This window comes from Oncorhynchus mykiss, chromosome 14 (genome assembly GCF_013265735.2).
Source record: "Oncorhynchus mykiss isolate Arlee chromosome 14, USDA_OmykA_1.1, whole genome shotgun sequence".
NCBI lineage: Eukaryota > Metazoa > Chordata > Actinopteri > Salmoniformes > Salmonidae > Oncorhynchus > Oncorhynchus mykiss.
Window position 1 is genome coordinate 29,625,250 of NC_048578.1, and position 17,013 is coordinate 29,642,262.

At 51.7% G+C, this 17,013-nt stretch overlaps 1 protein-coding gene across 12 annotated transcripts in view; it reads right to left on the reverse strand.

The window, feature by feature from the left end:
• The window catches only part of LOC110487768 (ankyrin repeat and KH domain-containing protein 1), an 89,857-nt gene that overhangs the window by 18,083 nt on the left and 54,761 nt on the right, over positions 1–17,013 (reverse strand). For 7 of the 12 annotated variants that reach the window (XM_036943264.1, XM_036943266.1, XM_036943265.1 and 4 more), the window contains exons 6-17: positions 14,945–15,178; positions 14,712–14,806; positions 5,620–5,781; positions 5,000–5,081; positions 4,645–4,836; positions 4,106–4,215; positions 3,614–3,710; positions 3,248–3,375; positions 2,817–2,960; positions 2,607–2,712; positions 708–985; positions 5–271 (exon numbers count right to left, since the gene is read on the reverse strand). In XM_036943264.1, the coding sequence (XP_036799159.1) occupies positions 5–271; positions 708–985; positions 2,607–2,712; positions 2,817–2,960; positions 3,248–3,375; positions 3,614–3,710; positions 4,106–4,215; positions 4,645–4,836; positions 5,000–5,081; positions 5,620–5,781; positions 14,712–14,806; positions 14,945–15,178 (1,895 nt within the window). The remainder of the gene's footprint in view (positions 1–4; positions 272–707; positions 986–2,606; positions 2,713–2,816; positions 2,961–3,247; positions 3,376–3,613; positions 3,711–4,105; positions 4,216–4,644; positions 4,837–4,999; positions 5,082–5,619; positions 5,782–14,711; positions 14,807–14,944; positions 15,179–17,013) is intronic. The other 5 variants (XM_036943269.1, XM_036943268.1, XM_036943267.1 and 2 more) reach the window with 3 other exon arrangements.

The window sequence follows — 17,013 nt, forward strand, 5'->3', positions numbered from 1 at the left end:
TAACCTCGTCTTCCTCCTCTCTGTTCTCCTCTTCGTCAGACCCTGTATCCGACCCGGGCTGTGTGCGCACGTTAACCCCTGGTGATGCTGTGAGGACCCCAGGCATGGTAGTGTTGGCCCCTTCCCCCAGCCCTGGGCCCTGGCCTGCCTCCTGCTCCTCCTTCAGGCCCTTGGCCTCCATGTATTCTTTGTTGAACTGCTGCTGGGTGTTCAACTGCAGCTGGCGCTCTACCTTCTGCAGCTCCTTCAGGATCTTCTTCTTCTTCTGGACCTGAAAGACACGTCGCCACGGGGGGGAGAAATCAGACCCATAGTTCTATGGTCAGACCTCACACATCCATTCGTTGAAAGACTAGATGGGTGGAGATTATCGATCTCTGTGTCCCCCCGCTCATTAGGCACCAAAACTAAATAAATTAAACAGGATGGGACTAACTGGAATTAGAAACGCACATTTTCGCTTTGTGTTGCAAAAAGCTAAAAGTTTCCGTTGTGTGCCCTATACTTGAGGGTCTATGACAGTGGTCCCCAAACTCGGTCCTGGGGACTCCAAGGCTAATGAAGTCATCAAGATTTGATGATTTGAATCAGCTGTGTAGTGCTGGAGGAAAAACCCCTTGGGATCCCCAGGACTGAGTTTGGGAAAGTAATTCAAAAGGATCTCTGTGGTCCAATAACTATGAATGATTCTCTCTGTCTGCTCTCACCTGCTCCTCCCGGCTCTTCTTCAGCTCTTCGATCTTGTCTTTGGTGAGCGGCTCTCCCTGGATGAGTTCCAGAGACTGCAGCTGGGCCTTCTCTATGGCTGAGATCCTCTGGCCCAGCTCATTAAGCTTCCCCTCTGTCTCCTCCACGATACACTCCAGGGGCTGGCACAGGTGGAAGGGGGGCAAGGCCTCTGCATCCCCGGGACCCGGGCCGGGACGCACCCCCCCTGGACTGGAAGGGCTGGGAGGGAGGGCAGCCTGTCTCTGCTTGGATGAACCTGGAGAGGAGGGATGGAGGAAGAAGAGGGATGAAGAGGATGGAGAGAGATGGAAGGAACGAGGGAGAGAGGGATGTTTTGCAGGATTAGGTCACATTACAACAAAGCCGATATATATACAGTGGGGCAAAAACGTATTTAGTCAGCCACCAATTGTTCAAGTTCTCCCACTTAAAAAGGTGAGGCCTGTAATCATCATAGGTACACTTCAACTATGACAGACAAAATGAGAATTTTTTTCTCTCCAGAAAATCACATTGTAGGATTTTTTATCTGTCAAACGTTTTCTGTAAGTCTTCACTAGGTTTTCACACACTGTTGCTGGTATTTTGGCCCATTCCTCCATGCAGATCTCCTCTAAAGCAGTGATGTTTTGGGGCTGTTGCTGGGCAACACGGACTTTCAACTCCCTCCAAAGATTTTCTATGGGGTTGAGATCTGGAGACTGGCTAGGCCACTCCAGGACCTTGAAATGCTTCTTACGAAGCCACTCCTTCGTTGCCCGGGCGGTGTGTTTGGGATCATTGTCATGCTGAAAGACCCAGCCACGTTTCATCTTCAATGCCCTTGCTGATGGAAGGAGGTTTTCACTCAAAATCTCACGATACATGGCCCCATTCATTCTTTCCTTTACACGGATCAGTTGTCCTGGTCCCTTTGCAGAAAAACAGCCCCAAAGCATGTTTCCACCCCCATGCTTCACAGTAGGTATGGTGTTCTTTGGATGCAACTCAGCATTATTTGTCCGCCAAACACGACGAGTTGAGTTTTTACCAAAAAAGTTATATTTTGGTTTCATCTGACCATATGACATTCTCCCAATCTTATTCTGGATCATCTAAATGCTCTCTAGCAAACTTCAGACGGGCCTGGACATGTACTGGCTTAAGCAGGGGGACACGTCTGGCACTGCAGGATTTGAGTCCCTGGCGGCGTAGTGTGTTACTTTGGTCCCAGCTCTCTGCAGGTCATTCACTAGGTCCCCACGTGTGGTTCTGAGATTTTTGCTCACCGTTCTTGTGATCATTTTGACCCCACGGGGTGAGATCTTTCGTGGAGCCCCAGATCGAGGGAGGTTATCAGTGGTCTTGTATGTCTTCCATTTCCTAATAATTGCTCCCACAGTTGATTTCTCCAAACAAAGCTGCTTACCTATTGCAGATTCAGTCTTCCCAGCCTGGTGCAGGTCTACAATTTTGTTTCTGGTGTCTCTTAGGTCTTGGCCATAGTGGAGTTTGGAGTGTGACTGTTTGAGGTTGTGGACAGGTGTCTTTTATACTGATAACAAGTTCAAACAGGTGCCATTAATACAGGTAACGAGTGGAGGACAGAGGAGCCTCTTAAAGAAGAAGTTACAGGTCTGTGAGAGCCAGAAATCTTGCTTGTTTGTAGGTGACCAAATACTTATTTTCCACCATAATTTGCAAATAAATTCATTAAAAATCCTACAATGTGATTTTTGTCCCCTAATTTTATCTGTCATAGTTGAAGTGTACCTATGATGAAAATTACAGGCCTCTCATCTTTTTAAGTGGGAGAACTTGCACAATTGGTGGCCGACTAAATACTTTTTTGCCCCACTGTAACAGGCCCCATTCATAACAGGCCAAGCCAATTTCACCTTTGCTGGAGACGGGTGGTGGGGACGTGGTGATGTTGGAGGGGGTTCTGTCTGGCTCCTGGGGGGGAACCACCATGGCCAGGGCCTGGAATGGGACACGAGGAACCTGGGGATAGATTAGTGGTCGTAAAACAACTAGTTAAAGACAATGTCCATGCTGGCCATTTCCTGTTTCAATTGGGTAAAACAATTTCATAAAAAATGTCTAACCTGAGAGGGGTCTTGTGAGGGGGGTGTGAGTTGGCAGAGGTCGGGAGCGTGGGCAGACAAGATGTTGTTAGGGAAGTCTAGCAGGTAGGACACCACGTTGGTGTGGCCGCCCTTCGCAGCTTCAATCAGCATCGTCGAGCCGTCCTATTGGAGGAGAAACAGGAAGTGAGTAAGTCTGCATGAGGCTTCATGGCTGAGTTAAACAGCTTCCTCGTGAGTTTGATGTGTGTTTTACCTTCAGTCTGTGTGTGCGCGTGTTCTACCTTCAGTCTGTGTGTGCGCGTGTTCTACCTTCAGTCTGTGTGTGCGCGTGTTCTACCTTCAGTCTGTGCGTGCGCGTGTTCTACCTTCAGTCTGTGTGCGCGCGTGTTCTACCTTCAGTCTGTGTGCGTGCGTGTTCTACCTTCAGTCTGTGTGTGTGCGTGTTCTACCTTCAGTCTGTGTGTGGGGTCAGCTCCATGTGCCAGCAGCAGCTCTACCACAGCCAGGTGTCCTCCAGCGCAGGCCAGAGACACCACCGTGTGGTCCTTGTTAGCTGTCGCTCTGTTCACATTAGCACCTGGACACAAAACACAGGAAGTCAAATCTAAAATGCAAGAATATTACCGAGTTAAAATTTTACAGAGGGAAATAAGTTGATTGAAATAAATTCATTAGGCCCTAATCTATGGATTTCACGACTGGACAGGGGCGAAATGCAAAGCACTCACTTTGTCACTTCAAATTCTCCTTCCAGTGTCTGCCACAGTAGGACTTAGTTTTAAAGGGCATTGTAGTGGTTTAAAAAACTGTCTAACCTAACCCACCCTTGCTGATGAGGAACTGCACAGTGCAGAGGTGTCCTGCTCTGGCTGCCTTCATCAGGGGTGTCCTCCCCCCCTCAGACTCATGCTCCTGGAAAACAGACAAACAGGATGTGGATTTTAGGAGAGGACATGGGCGGAAGGAAAGAAAGAAGGAAAGAAAATAAGGACAAGGATATAAGGAAAGGACATAAGGATAGAAGAGAAGGAGAGAAGGAAAGACGGAAAGAAGAGGACATAAGGAAAGAAGGAAAGGACATAAGGAAAGAAGGAAAGAAGAGAAGGACATAAGGAAAGAAGAGAAGGACATAAGGAAAGAAGAGAAGGACATAAGGAAAGAAGAGAAGGACATAAGGAAAGAAGAGAAGGACATAAGGAAAGAAGAGAAGGACATAAGGAAAGAAGAGAAGGACATAAGGAAAGAAGAGAAGGACATAAGGAAAGAAGGAAAGAAGAGAAGGAAAGAATGAAAGAGAACAGGCGTACCAGATCGGCTCCAGTCTGCAGTAGAATGTCAGCCACGTCAGTGTGTCCGTTCTCACACGCGTACGTCAGCGCTGTGTCTCCCGTCGCCGTGGTAGCGTGCACATTCGCCCCTACAGAGAGAGTTCAGAGGTGAGCCAAAAGAAAAACTAACAAGCCCTGTTAAAAGGCAGAGGTTGTCAACTTTACCTTTCAATATCCATCTAGTTACCAGGCTGGAGCCTCACATACAAGTCCTGGAGCCTCACATAAGTTCCCTACAAAAATACTAAAGATCAAACTAACCATCTTCAATATGATTCCCCATCTCACCTGCAGTTAGGTGTTTGACCAGCTCCAGCTGTGTGTGTGTACCTGCAGTCAGGAGGTGTTTGACCAGCTCCAGGTGTGTGTGGTTGTGTGTACCTGCAGTCAGGAGGTGTTTGACCAGCTCCAGGTGTGTGTGTACCTGCAGTCAGGAGGTGTTTGACCAGCTCCAGGTGTGTGTGTACCTGCAGTCAGGAGGTATTTGACCAGCTCCAAGTGTGTGTGGTTGTGTGTACCTGCAGTCAGGAGGTGTTTGACCAGCTCCAGGTGTCCCTCCTGTGCAGCCTCCATGAGAGGCGTGGAGCAGCCCAGCTCGATGTCGGCCCCGGCCTTGATGAGGAAGTCGGCCACCTCCAGGAACCCTCCACAGCAGGACAGCGTCAGGGCTGTTTCCTGGGTCTCCTCCGTCTGGGCGTTGATGTTCGCACCTGGAGGGAGGGAGGGAGGGAGGAGAGGTTAGGGTCTATATTAGGAGTGAGATTTCCCCAACAGGCCTGACAAAGCACTTCATTACACACAATAACATATATATATATGTATATATGCAACTTGAACAGTGTGCAGGTGTCCATCTATCTGCCAGTTGATTACCCTGAGCCAGTAGCAGGGCCACCATCTCTTCATGACCTTCTCTGGCTGCCTCCATCACAGGGGTGTAACCTTCATCATTCACCTGGACACATTAAAACATACTGTTACTCAGCGGCTGAATCCCAAAACACCCCCTGGCCCCTCCATTTCAGAGTTCACGCGCACCTCTGTCCCAAAGCTGAAGGAGTGAAAACGGTCCAGGGCGTAGGGGCTCATGACCCCCTCCAGTAGGCACTTTGACTGAGCCTGCAATGCTACCGGCGTCATAGCGAAGTGGAATCCCATAAGGCACCATGTTATTTTAAAATATGTGCAATTTCACACAAAAGAATGGAAAGGGGGGCTTAAATGCTATGACACGTGATTTGGTTTGTCTGATGTCGAGACTTGACATGTAAAAGTTCAAATAAATACCTCTGAAATGAAACGTTTGACTGTGCCCTCTGACAGTGACAACCGAGGGCCCTTCAAGCGGATTGGTAAGGGCGAGGCGGTGGTTTGGGATTCACCATCCCTAGCTCTGTGTTGGACACTAATCCATCAGAGGGCTGTGGCCTTCATCATTTACCTAGACACACATGAAAACACACACTCCAATAGGACTGTGTGTTGCTACTCACCTCCTCTAGGTTGGCCCCTCTCTCTATGAGCAGAGCTGCTAGATCCACATGCCCGCCGCAGGCTGCCAGGGTGAGGGGCGACTCGAAGGAGTCAGCTGGCATGTTGACCTGCGCACCGCTGTCCAACAGTAGCCGTGCCACCTCCACATGCCCATCCTGGGACAGGAAGCACACACACACAGGGACAACATAAGCACCTGAGTGGGTTATGACACACAGGGTTACACACACACACATTCTAACACTGGAGAGAACGAGAGAGAGAGAGAGAGAGAGAGAGAGATTCTAACACTGGCGAGAGAGAGAGGGATTCTAACACTGGAGAGAGAGAGAGATTCTAACACTGGAGAGAGAGAGAGATTCTAACACTGGAGAGAGAGAGAGAGATTCTAACACTGGAGAGAGAGAGAGAGATTCTAACACTGGAGAGAGAGAGAGAGATTCTAACACTGGAGAGAGAGAGAGAGATTCTAACACTGGAGAGAGAGAGAGAGATTCTAACACTGGAGAGAGAGAGAGATTCTAACACTGGAGAGAGAGAGAGATTCTAACACTGGAGAGAGAGAGAGATTCTAACACTGGAGAGAGAGAGAGATTCTAACACTGGAGAGAGAGAGAGATTCTAACACTGGAGAGAGAGAGAGATTCTAACACTGGAGAGAGAGAGAGAGATTCTAACACTGGAGAGAGAGAGAGAGATTCTAACACTGGAGAGAGAGAGAGATTCTAACACTGGAGAGAGAGAGGGATTCTAACACTGGAGAGAGAGAGATTCTAACACTGGAGAGAGAGAGAGATTCTAACACTGGAGAGAGAGAGAGATTCTAACACTGGAGAGAGAGAGAGATTCTAACACTGGAGAGAGAGAGGGATTCTAACACTGGAGAGAGAGAGAGATTCTAACACTGGAGAGAGAGAGAGATTCTAACACTGGAGAGAGACAGGGATTCTAACACTGGAGAGAGAGAGAGATTCTAACACTGGAGAGAGAGAGGGATTCTAACACTGGAGAGAGAGAGGGATTCTAACACTGGAGAGAGAGAGATTCTAACACTGGAGAGAGAGAGAGAGATTCTAACACTGGAGAGAGAGAGAGAGATTCTAACACTGGAGAGAGAGAGGGATTCTAACACTGGAGAGAGAGAGAGATTCTAACACTGGAGAGAGAGAGAGAGAGATTCTAACACTGGAGAGAGAGAGAGAGAGATTCTAACACTGGAGAGAGAGAGAGAGAGATTCTAACACTGGAGAGAGAGAGAGAGATTCTAACACTGGAGAGAGAGAGAGAGATTCTAACACTGGAGAGAGAGAGAGAGATTCTAACACTGGAGAGAGAGAGAGAGATTCTAACACTGGAGAGAGAGAGGGATTCTAACACTGGAGAGAGAGAGAGGGATTCTAACACTGGAGAGAGAGGAGAGAGGGGTTGTGTGTAGGGTCATATGTTCACCATGCAGGGAGAGAGAGGAGAGAGGGGTTGTGTGTTGGTCATATGTTCACCATGCAGGGAGAGAGGGGCTGTGTGTTGGTCATATGTTCACCATGCAGGGAGAGAGAGGAGAGAGGGGCTGTGTGTTGGGTCATATGTTCACCATGCAGGGAGAGAGAGGAGAGAGGGGCTGTGTGTTGGTCATATGTTCATCATGCAGGGAGAGAGGGGGGCTGTGTGTTGGGTCATATGTTCACCATGCAGGGAGAGAGAGGAGAGAGGGGTTGTGTGTTGGGTCATATGTTCACCATGCAGGGAGAGAGAGAAGAGAGGGGCTGTGTGTTGGGTCATATGTTCACCTTGCAGGGAGAGAGAGGAGAGAGGGGTTGTGTGTTGGGTCATATGTTCACCATGCAAGGAGAGAGGGGCTGTGTGTTGGGTCATACGTTCACCATGCAGGGAGAGAGAGGAGAGAGGGGTTGTGTGTTGGGTCATATGCTCACCATGCAGGGAGAGAGAGGAGAGAGGGGTTGTGTGTTGGGTCATATGTTCACCATGCAGGGAGAGAGGGGGGCTGTGTGTTGGGTCATATGTTCACCATGCAGGGAGAGAGGAGAGAGAGGGGCTGTGTGTGGGTCATATGTTCATCATGCAGGGAGAGAGGGGCTGTGTGTTGGGTCATATGTTCACCATGCAGGGAGAGAGAGGAGAGAGGGGTTGTGTGTTGGGTCATATGTTCACCATGCAGGGAGAGAGGGGCTGTGTGTTGGGTCATATGTTCACCATGCAGGGAGAGAGGGGCTGTGTGTTGGGTCATATGTTCACCATGCAGGGAGAGAGAGGAGAGAGGGGTTGTGTGTTGGGTCATATGTTCATCATGCAGGGAGAGAGAGGAGAGAGGGGCTGTGTGTTGGGTCATATGTTCACCATGCAGGGAGAGAGGGGCTGTGTGTTGGGTCATATGTTCATCATGCAGGGAGAGAGAGGAGAGAGGGGCTGTGTGTTGGGTCATATGTTCATCATGCAGGGAGAGAGAGGAGAGAGGGGCTGTGTGTTGGGTCATATGTTCACCATGCAGGGAGAGAGAGGAGAGAGGGGCTGTGTGTTGGGTCATATGTTCACCATGCAGGGAGAGAGAGGAGAGAGGGGTTGTGTGTTGGGTCATATGTTCACCATGCAGGGAGAGAGGGGCTGTGTGTTGGGTCATATGTTCACCATGCAGGGAGAGAGAGGAGAGAGGGGCTGTGTGTTGGGTCATATGTTCACCATGCAGGGAGAGAGGGGCTGTGTGTTGGGTCATATGTTCACCATGCAGGGAGAGAGAGGAGAGAGGGGTTGTGTGTTGGGTCATATGTTCATCATGCAGGGAGAGAGAGGAGAGAGGGGTTGTGTGTTGGGTCATATGTTCACCATGCAGGGAGAGAGAGGAGAGAGGGGCTGTGTGTTGGGTCATATGTTCATCATGCAGGGAGAGAGAGGAGAGAGGGGCTGTGTGTTGGGTCATATGTTCACCATGCAGGGAGAGAGAGGAGAGAGGGGCTGTGTGTTGGGTCATATGTTCATCATGCAGGGAGAGAGAGGAGAGAGGGGCTGTGTGTTGGGTCATATGTTCACCATGCAGGGAGAGAGAGGAGAGAGGGGCTGTGTGTTGGGTCATATGTTCACCATGCAGGGAGAGAGGGGCTGTGTGTTGGGTCATATGTTCATCATGCAGGGAGAGAGAGGAGAGAGGGGCTGTGTGTTGGGTCATATGTTCACCATGCAGGGAGAGAGAGGAGAGAGGGGTTGTGTGTTGGTCATATGTTCACCATGCAGGGAGAGAGGGGCTGTGTGTTGGTCATATGTTCACCATGCAGGGAGAGAGAGGAGAGAGGGGCTGTGTGTTGGGTCATATGTTCACCATGCAGGGAGAGAGAGGAGAGAGGGGCTGTGTGTTGGTCATATGTTCATCATGCAGGGAGAGAGGGGGGCTGTGTGTTGGGTCATATGTTCACCATGCAGGGAGAGAGAGGAGAGAGGGGTTGTGTGTTGGGTCATATGTTCACCATGCAGGGAGAGAGAGAAGAGAGGGGCTGTGTGTTGGGTCATATGTTCACCTTGCAGGGAGAGAGAGGAGAGAGGGGTTGTGTGTTGGGTCATATGTTCACCATGCAAGGAGAGAGGGGCTGTGTGTTGGGTCATACGTTCACCATGCAGGGAGAGAGAGGAGAGAGGGGTTGTGTGTTGGGTCATATGCTCACCATGCAGGGAGAGAGAGGAGAGAGGGGTTGTGTGTTGGGTCATATGTTCACCATGCAGGGAGAGAGGGGGGCTGTGTGTTGGGTCATATGTTCACCATGCAGGGAGAGAGGAGAGAGAGGGGCTGTGTGTGGGTCATATGTTCATCATGCAGGGAGAGAGGGGCTGTGTGTTGGGTCATATGTTCACCATGCAGGGAGAGAGAGGAGAGAGGGGTTGTGTGTTGGGTCATATGTTCACCATGCAGGGAGAGAGGGGCTGTGTGTTGGGTCATATGTTCACCATGCAGGGAGAGAGGGGCTGTGTGTTGGGTCATATGTTCACCATGCAGGGAGAGAGAGGAGAGAGGGGTTGTGTGTTGGGTCATATGTTCATCATGCAGGGAGAGAGAGGAGAGAGGGGCTGTGTGTTGGGTCATATGTTCACCATGCAGGGAGAGAGGGGCTGTGTGTTGGGTCATATGTTTATCATGCAGGGAGAGAGAGGAGAGAGGGGCTGTGTGTTGGGTCATATGTTCATCATGCAGGGAGAGAGAGGAGAGAGGGGCTGTGTGTTGGGTCATATGTTCACCATGCAGGGAGAGAGAGGAGAGAGGGGCTGTGTGTTGGGTCATATGTTCACCATGCAGGGAGAGAGAGGAGAGAGGGGTTGTGTGTTGGGTCATATGTTCACCATGCAGGGAGAGAGGGGCTGTGTGTTGGGTCATATGTTCACCATGCAGGGAGAGAGAGGAGAGAGGGGCTGTGTGTTGGGTCATATGTTCACCATGCAGGGAGAGAGGGGCTGTGTGTTGGGTCATATGTTCACCATGCAGGGAGAGAGAGGAGAGAGGGGTTGTGTGTTGGGTCATATGTTCATCATGCAGGGAGAGAGAGGAGAGAGGGGTTGTGTGTTGGGTCATATGTTCACCATGCAGGGAGAGAGAGGAGAGAGGGGCTGTGTGTTGGGTCATATGTTCATCATGCAGGGAGAGAGAGGAGAGAGGGGCTGTGTGTTGGGTCATATGTTCACCATGCAGGGAGAGAGAGGAGAGAGGGGCTGTGTGTTGGGTCATATGTTCATCATGCAGGGAGAGAGAGGAGAGAGGGGCTGTGTGTTGGGTCATATGTTCACCATGCAGGGAGAGAGAGGAGAGAGGGGCTGTGTGTTGGGTCATATGTTCACCATGCAGGGAGAGAGGGGCTGTGTGTTGGGTCATATGTTCATCATGCAGGGAGAGAGAGGAGAGAGGGGCTGTGTGTTGGGTCATATGTTCACCATGCAGGGAGAGAGAGGAGAGAGGGGTTGTGTGTTGGGTCATATGTTCACCATGCAGGGAGAGAGAGGAGAGAGGGGCTGTGTGTTGGGTCATATGTTCACCATGCAGGGAGAGAGAGGAGAGAGGGGCTGTGTGTTGGGTCATATGTTCACCATGCAGGGAGAGAGGGGCTGTGTGTTGGGTCATATGTTCACCATGCAGGGAGAGAGGGGCTGTGTGTTGGGTCATATGTTCACCATGCAGGGAGAGAGAGGGGCTGTGTGTTGGGTCATATGTTCACCATGCAGGGAGAGAGGGGCTGTGTGTTGGGTCATATGTTCACCATGCAGGGAGAGAGAGGAGAGAGGGGCTGTGTGTTGGGTCATATGTTCACCATGCAGGGAGAGAGAGGAGAGAGGGGCTGTGTGTTGGGTCATATGTTCACCATGCAGGGAGAGAGGAGAGAGGGGCTGTGTGTTGGGTCATATGTTCACCATGCAGGGAGAGAGAGGAGAGAGGGGTTGTGTGTTGGGTCATATGTTCACCATGCAGGGAGAGAGAGGGGCTGTGTGTTGGTCATATGTTCACCATGCAGGGAGAGAGAGGAGAGAGGGGTTGTGTGTTGGGTCATATGTTCACCATGCAGGGAGAGAGAGGAGAGAGGGGTTGTGTGTTGGGTCATATGTTCACCATGCAGGGAGAGAGAGGAGAGAGGGGCTGTGTGTTGGGTCATATGTTCATCATGCAGGGAGAGAGAGGAGAGAGGGGCTGTGTGTTGGGTCATATGTTCACCATGCAGGGAGAGAGAGGAGAGAGGGGCTGTGTGTTGGGTCATATGTTCACCATGCAGGGAGAGAGAGGAGAGAGGGGCTGTGTGTTGGGTCATATGTTCACCATGCAGGGAGAGAGAGGAGAGAGGGGTTGTGTGTTGGGTCATATGTTCACCATGCAGGGAGAGAGGGGCTGTGTGTTGGGTCATATGTTCACCATGCAGGGAGATAGGAGAGAGGGGCTGTGTGTTGGGTCATATGTTCATCATGCAGGGAGAGAGAGGAGAGAGGGGTTGTGTGTTGGGTCATATGTTCACCATGCAGGGAGAGAGGAGAGAGGGGCTGTGTGTTGGGTCATATGTTCACCATGCAGGGAGAGAGAGGAGAGGGGCTGTGTGTTGGGTCATATGTTCATCATGCAGGGAGAGAGGGGCTGTGTGTTGGGTCATATGTTCATCATGCAGGGAGAGAGAGGAGAGAGGGGCTGTGTGTTGGGTCATATGTTCACCATGCAGGGAGAGAGAGGAGAGGGGCTGTGTGTTGGGTCATATGTTCATCATGCAGGGAGAGAGAGGGGCTGTGTGTCGGGTCATATGTTCATCATGCAGGGAGAGAGAGGAGAGAGGGGCTGTGTGTTGGGTCATATGTTCACCATGCAGGGAGAGAGGGGCTGTGTGTTGGGTCATATGTTCACCATGCAGGGAGAGAGAGGAGAGAGGGGCTGTGTGTTGGGTCATATGCTCACCATGCAGGGAGAGAGGGGCTGTGTGTTGGGTCATATGTTCACCATGCAGGGAGAGAGAGGAGAGAGGGGCTGTGTGTTGGGTCATATGTTCACCATGCAGGGAGAGAGGGGCTGTGTGTTGGGTCATACGTTCACCATGCAGGGAGAGAGAGGAGAGAGGGGCTGTGTGTTGGGTCATATGTTCATCATGCAGGGAGAGAGAGGAGAGAGGGGCTGTGTGTTGGGTCATATGTTCACCATGCAGGGAGAGAGAAGAGAGAGGGGCTGTGTGTTGGGTCATATGTTCATCATGCAGGGAGAGAGAGGAGAGAGAGGCTGTGTGTTGGTCATATGTTCACCATGCAGGGAGAGAGAGGAGAGAGGGGTTGTGTGTTGGTCATATGTTCACCATGCAGGGAGAGAGGGGCTGTGTGTTGGGTCATATGTTCACCATGCAGGGAGAGAGAGGAGAGAGGGGCTGTGTGTTGGGTCATATGTTCACCATGCAGGGAGAGAGAGGAGAGAGGGGTTGTGTGTTGGGTCATATGTTCACCATGCAGGGAGAGAGAGGAGAGAGGGGCTGTGTGTTGGGTCATATGTTCACCATGCAGGGAGAGAGGAGAGAGGGGTTGTGTGTTGGGTCATATGCTCACCATGCAGGGAGAGAGGGGCTGTGTGTTGGGTCATATGTTCACCATGCAGGGAGAGAGAGGAGAGAGGGGCTGTGTGTTGGGTCATATGTTCACCATGCAGGGAGAGAGAGGAGAGAGGGGCTGTGTGTTGGGTCATATGTTCACCATGCAGGGAGAGAGGGGCTGTGTGTTGGGTCATATGTTCACCATGCAGGGAGAGAGAAGAGAGAGGGGCTGTGTGTTGGGTCATATGTTCACCATGCAGGGAGAGAGAAGAGAGGGGCTGTGTGTTGGGTCATATGTTCATCATGCAGGGAGAGAGAGGAGAGAGGGGCTGTGTGTTGGTCATATGTTCACCATGCAGGGAGAGAGAGGAGAGAGGGGCTGTGTGTTGGGTCATATGTTCACCATGCAGGGAGAGAGAGGAGAGAGGGGCTGTGTGTTGGGTCATATGTTCATCATGCAGGGAGAGAGGGGCTGTGTGTTGGGTCATATGTTCACCATGCAGGGAGAGAGAGGAGAGAGGGGTTGTGTGTTGGGTCATATGTTCACCATGCAGGGAGAGAGAGGAGAGAGGGGCTGTGTGTTGGGTCATATGTTCACCATGCAGGGAGAGAGGAGAGAGGGGTTGTGTGTTGGGTCATATGTTCACCATGCAGGGAGAGAGAGGAGAGAGGGGCTGTGTGTTGGGTCATATGTTCACCATGCAGGGAGAGAGAGGAGAGAGGGGCTGTGTGTTGGGTCATATGTTCACCATGCAGGGAGAGAGAGGAGAGAGGGGCTGTGTGTTGGGTCATATGTTCACCATGCAGGGAGAGAGAGGAGAGAGGGGCTGTGTGTTGGGTCATATGTTCATCATGCAGGGAGAGAGAGGAGAGAGGGGCTGTGTGTTGGGTCATATGTTCACCATGCAGGGAGAGAGGAGAGAGGGGTTGTGTGTTGGGTCATATGTTCATCATGCAGGGAGAGAGAGGAGAGAGGGGCTGTGTGTTGGGTCATATGTTCACCATGCAGGGAGAGAGGAGAGAGGGGTTGTGTGTTGGGTCATATGTTCATCATGCAGGGAGAGAGAGGGGCTGTGTGTTGGTCATATGTTCACCATGCAGGGAGAGAGGGGCTGTGTGTGGGTCATATGTTCACCATGCAGGGAGAGAGAGGAGAGAGGGGCTGTGTGTTGGGTCATATGTTCATCATGCAGGGAGAGAGAGGAGAGAGGGGCTGTGTGTGGGTCATATGTTCACCATGCAGGGAGAGAGGGGCTGTGTGTGGGTCATATGTTCACCATGCAGGGAGAGAGGGGCTGTGTGTGGGTCATATGTTCACCATGCAGGGAGAGAGAGGAGAGAGGGGCTGTGTGTTGGGTCATATGTTCATCATGCAGGGAGAGAGAGAAGAGAGGGGCTGTGTGTTGGGTCATATGTTCATCATGCAGGGAGAGAGAGGAGAGAGGGGCTGTGTGTTGGGTCATATGTTCACCATGCAGGGAGAGAGGGGAGAGAGGGGTTGTGTGTTGGTCATATGTTCACCATGCAGGGAGAGAGGGGCTGTGTGTTGGGTCATATGTTCATCATGCAGGGAGAGAGAGAAGAGAGGGGCTGTGTGTTGGGTCATATGTTCACCATGCAGGGAGAGAGAGGAGAGAGGGGCTGTGTGTTGGGTCATATGTTCACCATGCAGGGAGAGAGAGGAGAGAGGGGTTGTGTGTTGGTCATATGTTCACCATGCAGGGAGAGAGGGGCTGTGTGTTGGGTCATATGTTCATCATGCAGGGAGAGAGGAGAGAGGGGCTGTGTGTTGGGTCATATGTTCACCATGCAGGGAGAGAGAGGAGAGAGGGGCTGTGTGTTGGGTCATATGTTCACCATGCAGGGAGAGAGAGGAGAGAGGGGCTGTGTGTTGGGTCATATGTTCACCATGCAGGGAGAGAGGAGAGAGGGGTTGTGTGTTGGGTCATATGTTCACCATGCAGGGAGAGAGAGGAGAGAGGGGCTGTGTGTTGGGTCATATGTTCACCATGCAGGGAGAGAGGAGAGAGGGGTTGTGTGTTGGGTCATATGCTCACCATGCAGGCTTCCATCAGCGCTGTGTGCATCTCATCCGTCTTGTGCTCCTGATCTGCCCCGGCCTCCAGCAGGAACCTCACCATGTCCAGATGACCTGAAGAAGGGAAGCAGTTTCATAGAAATTGACATTTTGTTGTCTGAGACTCTGAATGATGCTTTTGGGGGGGGGGGCAGAAAACATAAAAAAAAAACAAGGTAACACTTGAATACGTGGACAACAAGTGAAGAAGACCTTTGTAGCAGGCGAGTGTGAGGGCGCTCTCCTTGAACTCGTTGGAGTGTGTGTTGATCCCGGCGCCGTACTCCAGCAGAACCCTGGCCACCTCCACGTGGCCCGCACTCGCCCCCTCCATTAGAGGGGTGTGTCCGTTCTCGTTGTGGTCCTCGATGTTGGCCCCCTCCTTTAGGAGAACCTTCACCACATCTACGAACCCCCCAGCACACGCATACGTCAGGGCTGTGTTACCTACAGAGAGAGAGAGACCGTACGTCAGGGCTGTGTTACCTACAGAGAGAGAGAGACCGTACGTCAGGGCTGTGTTACCTACAGAGGGAGAGAGACCGTACGTCAGGGCTGTGTTACCTACAGAGGGAGAGAGACCGTACGTCAGGGCTGTGTTACCTACAGAGAGAGAGAGACCGTACGTCAGGGCTGTGTTACCTACAGAGGGAGAGAGACCGTACGTCAGGGCTGTGTTACCTACAGAGAGAGAGAGACCGTACGTCAGGGCTGTGTTACCTACAGAGAGAGAGAGACCGTACGTCAGGGCTGTGTTACCTACAGAGGGAGAGAGACCGTACGTCAGGGCTGTGTTACCTACAGAGGGAGAGAGACCATACGTCAGGGCTGTGTTACCTACAGAGAGAGAGAGACCGTACGTCAGGGCTGTGTTACCTACAGAGGGAGAGAGACCGTACGTCAGGGCTGTGTTACCTACAGAGGGAGAGAGACCGTACGTCAGGGCTGTGTTACCTACAGAGAGAGAGAGACCGTACGTCAGGGCTGTGTTACCTACAGAGGGAGAGAGACCGTACGTCAGGGCTGTGTTACCTACAGAGGGAGAGAGACCGTACGTCTGGGCTGTGTTACCTACAGAGGGAGAGAGACCGTACGTCAGGGCTGTGTTACCTACAGAGAGAGAGAGACCGTACGTCAGGGCTGTGTTACCTACAGAGAGAGAGAGACCGTACGTCAGGGCTGTGTTACCTACAGAGGGAGAGAGACCGTACGTCAGGGCTGTGTTACCTACAGAGAGAGAGAGACCGTACGTCAGGGCTGTGTTACCTACAGAGGGAGAGAGACCATACGTCAGGGCTGTGTTACCTACAGAGAGAGAGAGACCGTACGTCAGGGCTGTGTTACCTACAGAGAGAGAGAGACCGTACGTCAGGGCTGTGTTACCTACAGAGGGAGAGAGACCGTACGTCAGGGCTGTGTTACCTACAGAGAGAGAGAGACCGTACGTCAGGGCTGTGTTACCTACAGAGGGAGAGAGAGACCGTACGTCAGGGCTGTGTTACCTACAGAGGGAGAGAGACCGTATGTCAGGGCTGTGTTACCTACAGAGAGAGAGAGACCGTACGTCAGGGCTGTGTTACCTACAGAGGGAGAGAGAGACCGTATGTCAGGGCTGTGTTACCTACAGAGAGAGAGAGACCGTACGTCAGGGCTGTGTTACCTACAGAGGGAGAGAGACCGTACGTCAGGGCTGTGTTACCTACAGAGGGAGAGAGACCGTACGTCTGGGCTGTGTTACCTACAGAGGGAGAGAGACCGTATGTCAGGGCTGTGTTACCTACAGAGAGAGAGAGACCGTACGTCAGGGCTGTGTTACCTACAGAGAGAGAGAGACCGTACGTCAGGGCTGTGTTACCTACAGAGGGAGAGAGACCGTACGTCAGGGCTGTGTTACCTACAGAGAGAGAGAGACCGTACGTCAGGGCTGTGTTACCTACAGAGGGAGAGAGACCGTACGTCAGGGCTGTGTTACCTACAGAGAGAGAGAGACCGTACGTCAGGGCTGTGTTACCTACAGAGAGAGAGAGACCGTACGTCAGGGCTGTGTTACCTACAGAGGGAGAGAGACCGTACGTCATGGCTGTGTTACCTACAGAGAGAGAGAGACCGTACGTCAGGGATGTGTTACCTACAGAGAGAGAAAGACCGTACGTCAGGGCTGTGTTACCTACAGAGAGAGAGAGACCGTACGTCAGGGCTGTGTTACCTACAGAGGGAGAGAGACCGTACGTCAGGGCTGTGTTACCTACAGAGAGAGAGAGACCGTACGTCAGGGCTGTGTT